Source organism: Hordeum vulgare, chromosome 7H (assembly GCF_904849725.1).
Source record: "Hordeum vulgare subsp. vulgare chromosome 7H, MorexV3_pseudomolecules_assembly, whole genome shotgun sequence".
In the NCBI taxonomy this organism is placed as follows: Eukaryota; Viridiplantae; Streptophyta; class Magnoliopsida; order Poales; family Poaceae; genus Hordeum; species Hordeum vulgare.
The window spans coordinates 587,366,898-587,376,520 of NC_058524.1; the positions used below are offsets into that span (position 1 = coordinate 587,366,898).

General features: G+C 43.4%; 1 protein-coding gene across 1 annotated transcript; it reads right to left on the reverse strand.

The window, feature by feature from the left end:
* Positions 1 to 467: 467 nt before the first annotated feature.
* On the reverse strand, positions 468 to 2,435 carry LOC123408599 (40S ribosomal protein S14-like). Its single transcript, XM_045101669.1, has 6 exons — positions 2,300 to 2,435; positions 1,467 to 1,589; positions 1,342 to 1,387; positions 1,167 to 1,252; positions 866 to 995; positions 468 to 770 (listed from the first exon to the last, which is right to left on the reverse strand). Exons 1-6 carry the CDS (start codon positions 2,300 to 2,302, stop codon positions 703 to 705), a joined length of 456 nt encoding a protein of 151 aa, XP_044957604.1. The 5' UTR covers positions 2,303 to 2,435; the 3' UTR covers positions 468 to 702.
* Positions 2,436 to 9,623: the final 7,188 nt, after the last annotated feature.

Here is a 9,623-nt window from a genome sequence, read left to right on the forward strand (position 1 = left end):
TGTGTTTACTGTTATTCTTAGTACATTAAATACACTGCAGAAGGACGTGTTGACTAAGCAAAAATAAACGGGGCAGCTGGTCATCGGGGCACTGTTTGGGCGCATTTGTTCGGTGAAACATATGATGAGGCATACGAGGGGGACAGGACCCCACGAACACAAATCACAGTGCAGCATGGACGGCAACGACGATAAAGTAGCTCGTCCACCAACAGGCATATTCGGGCGAAGGCAGGGGTACAAAAGCCGTGTACATATCCGGAGGTTTAAAGAAAGAAAATGGACTACATGAAGGTAAACCGTGGAACATGAACATGGAATAGAGCAACGCATAAAAGACAGTTATTTCAAAGCGTTGGGAACATGGAGTAGAGCAACGCATCTAAGACAGTGATTTCAAAGCGTTGGGCACAAGGGATGTACTTCTCCAACCAGCATCGCAGCACCAAAAGGACTAAACACCCATGTGACCAAAGATATCACTCCATTTCAAGGTTTTCCATACACTGAAAAGCTAGTTTTACGCATAAATACCGAGTTTCTGAACCAAAAATAGGATCCACGCAACATTCATAGTTGGACTAACAGTAAATGATCCTCAACAGAGCAAAATTAAAGCTCATCTTGACATTCATAGAAACAGCAGGACTACCCAGAGAGGAGCAAGTTTCTTGATTGCCACCAGTAGAGTTGAAAGATAGCCTACAGCCTCCTTCCCCTCCTTCCTCCCTTCCGGCGGGTGCTGTCAGTGGGAACTGGAGTCACGTCCTCTGCAGCACAAGAACCAATGGTTAGGCACATGCAAGGACAATAACATGGACATATGTGCTTCCACAAACACTACATCAGAAGATGCATTTCGTACCAATGCGCCCGATTTTCATCCCAGAACGAGCAAGAGCCCTGAGAGCAGACTGAGCTCCAGGTCCAGGTGTCTTGGTCTTGTTGCCTCCAGTAGCACGGAGCTTAATGTGCAGTGCGGTGATACCAAGCTCCTGAAATAACAGAAACAACTCTGAGACAAGACATCACAAAAGAGCAACCCAGGATTACATCCTGGTCATGTAGACATAGCTTGGCAAACATCAGTCTAATGATATACCACAGAAGACAGCTGGTGATAGGAACAATTTGTAAGTGATTCCTAGATATTTCAGGATGCTTACCTTGCAACGGGTAGCGACATCCTGAGATGCAAGCATAGCAGCGTAGGGTGAAGATTCATCACGATCAGCCTTGACCTTCATGCCACCTGGATGGTTTACAGGAATAACAGAGCATATATTAAGTACCATCTCTAACAGTTTCAATGCAAGTAATGGCATAGGCAAAGATACATACCAGTGATCCGCACCAGGGTTTCCCTCCCAGACAAGTCAGTGACATGCTGCGTAATGAGATTAAGAGTCAATCGACATGAGACAACAGTGTCCATTGCATACGGGCGGAAAGGAGAAAATACTTACAATGAAGGTGTCATTGAAGGATGCAAAGATGTGAGCAACGCCAAAGACATGCTCCCCCTCACGGACAGCCGGTCCAAGGGTGACGTTCTCCTCCTTGGGCTCCCTGGTCTTCCTCTTCGAAGACTGCAACAACAAACAAACTTGGTCATCAAATAACTCGCTAACTAACTTGAATGGCAGCATTTACAGAACATTTTGGTTTTCTGCAGCACTTGTTAGACAGCCTAACAAGATGTAAAAATTCCATGTGAAGCCGTAGGAGGATCGGGTTATGTCACTAGTGGCTGATTGCCATGGGTTTCAGTATATTCTGGTAGAAGCTGACAAACTGGCAGCAGAGTTACTGAGTTACATGATATTGTGCAAACCAACTGCCCGGAGATGGTCTGACCCTAACAGCATAACTAGAAAACAGATAACAACCATGAAAACCCAACCAACAAGGATGGGGATCAATTCAGTTTTCTTAAACTAAACACCCCAACCGCTGTCATTCCAGCGAGTAAAATTTATTCATCAAAGCTACCCCATTCCACCAAGCGACATTGAATGCAATTCAGTCCTTCAGCGGCATACCCGGCATCTACTAACATCCACACGGTAAAATTGAAGCGAAATACCTAACCCTGCCACAGCTTCATCCAAATCATATGAGAATCTAACAAGACGCGCCAAACCATGAGACAACTCGAAGCGCATCTGCCCTAGCGTCCAGCAATCGAACGCCGCAGCTGCTGTGAATCTACGGAATCTGCGCTATTTCGGGAAGGAGGAAACATTGCGACGGCCGATCGCTGCAGCAACCTAATAGATTAGGGGAGAGGAAAACGCACCATGGTTGCGCGGAGCGGCGGTGGAACGGAGACGACGACGACGGCGAGGGGGAGGAGGAGAGTGCGCCTGGTTGAGATCGTGAGTGCTGCGCCGCCGCCGCCGAAAGCTCAGAGGGTCGGAGGGGCGAAGGGGCGCGCGCTTATATACGAGGGTGCCGCCAGCTAGGGTTTAACCACCCGCCTCCACCGCTCGGCTCAAATGCCGGTTTTGCCCTCGCGCGTGTGTCACTGCGGGTGGGTCCGAGTGATTGTTGGCGATCCGGGCCGGTGATTGGGCCGAATGAAACTGTTTCTTCCGGCCCATGGGACAGCAAAAGGTATGAATGAATGGGCTGGATGCTGGGCATTTTCGTGTCTGGGTCGCGTCTTCTGGTTGCTAGGTGGTGAGTCGGCCTCCTCTGGTTTCTTCGTCGATGTTGCGAAGGCTCATGGACAAACCCATTTTTGTTAACCATATCCTTTAATTCAATTTTGGAATATTTTTTGGCCTCGAAACTATGGAAACGTATAAGTCAACCCTTCAGCGGTTATGAAGCCACCATGTCCAATTATGGGCGGTATTTGCCGGTGTTTAGAGTGTTAACTCCTGATTTATTCTCCCTGTGTTTATTTAAAAGTTTAAAACGTACTAAAATATTTATTGTCTATTTCTAAAAAATATTCACATAGCCTTTTTGAAGAAGGAATATTCAAGTACACACAAGAAATGCATATTACTGACAAAAATAAGAAGGATCAAAAATGGAAACTGGGGTGGGAAAAAGGGGGGGCGAGAGAACCGGAAAAAATGAAGGAAAACCGACAAACTAAGGGGAAAACTAGTGAAACCACTGCACAAAAAGTGCGTCGGGCGAATAATGAATGCCTTAACTGGGTCGATCCACGTGTCTAGCACCAATTTGATGCAATAGGCAAACTGTAAAATTAGGTTAGTGTGAGGTCTAGGATTCAAGTTTATTTATACCACATCTTGATTTCCTCTACTCTTGTTGTCCGGCCTAGAGAAGTCCAGTTGAATTAGATACCGCAAAATTATGGCAATGTTCTTTCTCGGAGTGCCAACTTTTCTCACTTTAAGTGTAGAAACACTTTATTATATGGGATTATACAAGCATGCAAAAGACAATACTATTGTGTGGGTGCTATCTTTTTGAAGTACTTGATCCTACTTTGTGGATCTACTATTCATGCTTGTAATGGGTGTCTCTACGCATATCAAAGTACATAATTTCTTGAATAACACACATATTATCAATCCCCACTAGATCATGTTGTTAAGATTAGTTCCTCAATTGGCATATAAGCCATTTTGAATCTTAGGAGTTGTTTGGATAGCTCCCGCACCAGGCCCACAAGAACGGTGCATGCCAAATTATTCGCATGCCAATATTTTCTATGTTATACAACTTTTACAAGATTGAAAAAAAAGGATGTCAATTGGGCATAGGTGCATCATAAGCTTAAGCACTACTGTAGGCGGATGATCTAACATCTGAGTCAATTTCTTATGTACTATTTACTGTTTTAGTTGTTTTTCCATCGCCTCAAGGAGGTTTATGAACCTCTATTCACCGCGAGTCCAGACTACTACACAAGATTCACAAGACTCAATGTACTCAATTTTCCTAAAAGATTGGATCAAAACACTTGCATAATACACCAGGAACTCCTAATGGCAACCAAAGAATACTATAATGATCTAAACGGTCTTATGTTTCTGTAGAGAGAGGGAGTACACAACAATTAGGACAACACTTTCTTGGTACCATGTCTACACATTATCTCCAATTCTTGGTAAAGCGTGCAATATTGCCTAGCCCAATAAGAGGAGTTTGGAATATAGCAGCAGCATCTCCAAATATGTTCATGATCGCATATTATGCCAACATTTTCAAATCCCGGGTACCTCCCAAGCCTATAACAAACTCAAAAAATCCTACTATTTTGGACATGACAAATAAACTGACTATTTTCGTCAATCAACGAGGGATTCGTGTTGATGACAGGTACTAGTGCAGTCCAAGTTTTTGATGTCTTTTATAGCCGAAGATTTGTATGCCGATGAATAGTTCTTTTGTTTACTTCTGTCATTACTCCCGCAACTCATATATGGACCATCTTGAGCTCGCTGACTTGATATAACTGGTCCACATGATGAATCCGTCACATTCATATCCATATGATCCATCTCGTTTTTACAAATCCATGTCTATGTAATTTTGTAGGACATGAGCCAATTAGTCAGGAATTAGCATGTGTGTTACTGCAGTGTGAGATACATATTTTGTGTGGTACAAGTGTTACGCGACGATGATGAAATGTATGTTGGTGTATAAGCTCCATATAAAACAACATGGGTGCGGGCAGGCAAGCTTTGTCCAACTAAATGGGCATACTGTGAAACAGCCTACGAAAACATTTTACTAAAAAAACATATGGCAGAAAAAAAACACAGACATGAGAGTTAAGAAATTATGATCTAACTCTAAGCAATTACAAAGGGTATTCTTTCAGAAAAAAAAACTATATGAAGGGTATTTAATGCATCATTGCAGAGATTGCGGAACAACAATCCTAACTAAACCAATAGCCCAAATTACCAAACGAAAGAGCATAAAGAACCGAAAGTACCATTCTCAGCTTGAGCTCAAATGCTCCTCGTATGAACAGTAAAATAAAAAAAAAAAACTTTATTGGAGGCAAACTTTAAGGAATTCTGGACTTCTTGCAAAGTTTCCTCCTGGAATCGCATTCATGGAAGTCGTGGCAGAAAAAAACTCCAAAGTGATTTCCAAAGTACCATTTTCAAAGCATCAATCTTGTTTTTTCCTTGACTTCCACGAATGTATTTCATGATGAAACTTTGCAAGCAACCGAAATTTATTTTCCTTTATGTTTATCATACAAAAAAATCAGACTTTTTTTAAATGTGTCTACTCCCTCCGATAAAAAATAAGTGTCGCGGCTTTGAACTAAGGTTGTGATACTTATTTTGGATCGGAGGGAGTATCATTTTTTTCAAATTTACTGGTCAACCAAAGCATATTAGCTCGCAAGCAGATACTATACGTCCATAAAAAACATTTTACTAGTCTCTCAGCTTTGAAAACATTTATTGCCAGAGCCGAAGGCATGCCTGGTTACATACGAGCGTGCCACCATGGCCGGTTACATCCGAGTGTGCCACCATCTAGAGTTTAAGGCTGGCCATAGTGGGGAGTAACATAGTAGTAACATCACACATTACAATGCAAATTTGCTTATGTGGCAGTGAGTTAATGAGGAGAGAGGTGCTTGTGGTAACTAGCTATGTTACAGTAACAGCACACATACCAATACAAAATGAGTCTATATCCTAATTAATATGACATCCCACAAATGTTACTACCCACTATGGAGGTAGTAACATAGACTAGTAACATGTGCATGTTACTTGGCTAAGTTACTCCTCACTATGAGCAGCCTAATTCCTCGCCTCCATTCGGCTCAAATACCAAATCTTCCCTTACATATGTGTCACGACAAGTGGGTCCTGGTGTTTATTGGCGATGTATGCTAGTAGTTGGGCTAAGTGAAATGGTTTAATCGGGCCCATGTGACACTAAATGGTTGGATGCTAGGCATTTTTGTCTCTTGGTGGATTGCGGCCAGTCAGCCTCAGGGATGCACCATAAGCTCCGTTACAGGAATCAAAATACTTGCATGATGCACCAGGAAGGCCTATTAGCAACAAAAAAATAATTGAATTAATTACTTGAGGTAAAATTAAGTGGTCGAGAAACTACGGAACCTGTTTGCACTAAGATATCACTCCCATTGTCATGAACCTCAGATATACGTAAGGACCACGACCATGACAATCGTTGTTACAAGGTCCGTATTTTATCTCCATTTTTTGGTGTGTCGTGCAACATTGCCTAGCCCAGCGAACATAAGCCAAAATATTCATATACCATCTTCAAAGAAGTATGTGATCGCATATTATACTAACTTTGCATATGTGCACATCTCCAACATTTTCAAATCCATGGTACCTCCCAAACCCATAACAAACTCAGATAAATCTTACTAGTTTGGACATGGCAAACAAAAATTAACCTATTTTTGAGAAAAAAGGTGGAATCCAGTGTCTATGACATGCACCATTGCAATCCATATTTTGCTATCTTTTATAGCCGAAGATTCCTATGCGATGAGTGGTTGTTTTGTTTACTTCTGGCATTACTCCCGCAACACATATATTGTCCTTTGTACGCTTACTGACTTGATTTAACAGGTCCACATAATGAATCCGTCACATCCACATCCATATATAATGCCTCTCTTCTATAGATCCATGTCTATGTTGTAGGACACGAGCCAATGAATCGAAAATTAGCAGATATGTTACTATAGTGTGAAATACATGTTTGGTGCGGTGGTAAGCGTTATACGTGACGATGACCAAATGCTTGTTAGTGTATCGACTTGGACTCCATATAACATAGTATGGTAGCGGACGAGCAAGCTTTGCCCAACAAAATGGGCATAGCGTGAAATAGCATACCAAAGTATTTTACAAAAGATATATATCCTAGCAAAAACAGACATGCGAGCTAAGAATTTTTTATTCAATTCCAAGGAACTACAAAGGGTATTCTTCCAACAAAGAAGACTACGAAGGGTATTCAACGCATTGGCAGAGACCGTGCAACAAGAATCTTAAGTTCCTAAGTGGACCATGAAGCAAAATTACCGAACTCAAGCGCATAACAAATATTTTACTTGACTCCTAGATCCCAAGAAAGTAGTGAACACCACAACATCGGGGAAAAGGGTCGTCCATGGCTTCTGTCTAAGTGACCGACATCCACTCCTCGATAGTAGTTGAAGGTGACGGTGGTGGTTGTTCATATTGTGTGATACATGCACAAGCTGGATGCCGAGGTCGTAAAGGGGCGATGGCAGTCTACGGTTGTGAAGGGGCAACGACCTTTGATTCGTCACAACAGTATGGATGACGATGAATGGATCTTGTGAGGGCTATTCATGGCGGTGGCAGCGGCCCTCGACGACAGTGTCAAGGAGATCATGGGGCATGATGGCACAACTACATGCACTTCACTGTAACTACAAGCACGACGACAGTTATCACATTTAGTGCAATGTTTTCCATATGGTGTGAGGGTTGCAACAATCGTAGGAGGAGAGCTTCATGCCGCAAGTGGCAACGTCGGGCGCTAATGAGTAAGGGGGTGTGAAAAGACCTCGATGACGCCTAGAGGGGGGGGTGAATAGGCTATTTAAAAACTTCTTCGGATTTGGCTTGAACCTAATGCGGAAGTAAACTAAGAGGGTACTTGTCAAGCACAAATCCTAAATGCACTAGGCACTGCAACGTGTATCAACAACACGATCTACAAAGATGGACACAATACAGTTACTAACAAGCACAAGTAAGTTACACAAACTTACTTGAGCTATACGACAAGTAGGTGAACAACACAAGATACTGGATCACACTATATCACACGATATATCAAAGGCTACAAGTATGAACGTGTGGATATAGAGGGTATGCTTGAATGATTAATCTTGTACAAGAAATGGCCAACACAATATAATGAGCACAAGCAATATGCAATGTATGTATGCTCAAATAACACAAGTAAACCACAAGTAAGGAGTTAGGGTTAAGGATAACCAAGGTCACTGAGACGAAGATGTATCCCGATGTTCACTTCCTTGGAGGGAAGCTAGTCACCGTTAGAGAGGTGGATGTTACCACGAAGGCACACCAACGCCACGAAGGCTCACCCTATTCTCCCTTTGAGATAACACCACGAAGGCGTTTCTCAACCACTAGTGGTAAGCCTTTGAGGTGGCTTCCAAACCCTCACAAACTTTTCCGGGGGAAATCACACGGATTGATTCCTCTCCGAAGAACTCCTGCCGCCTAGGAGTCTCCAACCTCCAAGAGTAACAAGATCACGGGGAATGCTCAAAACTTGCTCAAATCACAAATAGCTTGGGTTGAGAGAAGGAGAGGGAGACGATCTATCTTTTGATTGGAACAAACCTCAAAGGGGCTCACAAATGCTCTTGGGATCTAAGATTTGGAGTGAGCAAATGTGTGTGAGGTGGAAATGTGTTCTTATGAGGATAAGGCTGTGTTGGATTGTCTTTCCAAATTTCCGAAGCGGAACGGACGTCCGGGCCTCGGACGTCCGGAGGGAGCCGGAAATCCGAGTGATAGAGCTTATGTTCTTCTGGTGCAAGGCTCCGGATTTCCGAAGCGGAACGAACGTCCGGAGGGAGCCGGAAATCCGAGTTATAGAGCTTATGTTCTTCTGGTGCAAGGCTCCGGATTTCCGAAGCTGGTCGGTCATCCGACTCTTGACCGGCCCTCGGACGTCCGGAGGGAGCCGGAAGTCCGAGTTATATGGCACAAGTTTCTCTGGTGCATAGTTCCGGAATTCCGAAGCTGGTCGGATATCCGGGCCTCGGACGTCCGGAGGGAGCCGGAAGTCCGAGTTATATGGCTCTGATTTCTCTGGTATAGGATTCCGGATTTCCGAAGTAGTCGGTCGTCCGGCCCTCGGACGTCCGGAGGAAGACGGATGTCCGAGGCACTAGTTCTGTTTTCAGATAACAGCAGAGCAGTGGAGATGTGGTCTGAGCAGAACAGTGGAGATGTAGTTTGAGCAAGTTCATCGCAAAACCTGTGATCTCCTCTTAATAGTGCGGGATCCCTAAAGACTCAAGAATCATAAAAGGGGTACTGATGATCCATACTTGAGTGTATACTTTTATTCGCTGATCATCACTCCGCACAACTAACGTCAAAGGAACTGATACCTTTGAGTTAGCCCTTTCACTTGAGCCTGATGTTGTTGTTCCTTCTTGGCTCAAGTTGAAAGAAAGACATGATGAAGTCTTCAAGTAGCTCTCCCATACACAATGTGGAAAGCCTAGCTTATGTATTCATCTTCATTTGTCCACCATGTGAACATCCACAAGAATCAAGCATGTAGTGCTCAGGAATGCTTATCTTGATCTTGTCCTTGTTAGCACATGAGCTTGTCCTTATCAACACATGATCATTAACAATAGTTTCAATGATATATTCGTGCTGATCCACTTGAACTTGCACACCACAATCTTGATGACGATCGCCACTTGACGTCATCCTTCATGAGTTGTATGAGATCTTCCTTTTGACGCAAGCCCATGGAAGCACACCTAACGCCCACATAGGAGTCTCACAAAGACCATGGGTTAGTATACAAACACGTAATGGACAATGCTTATCATACCATGGGATCACTTGATCCCTCTCGGTACA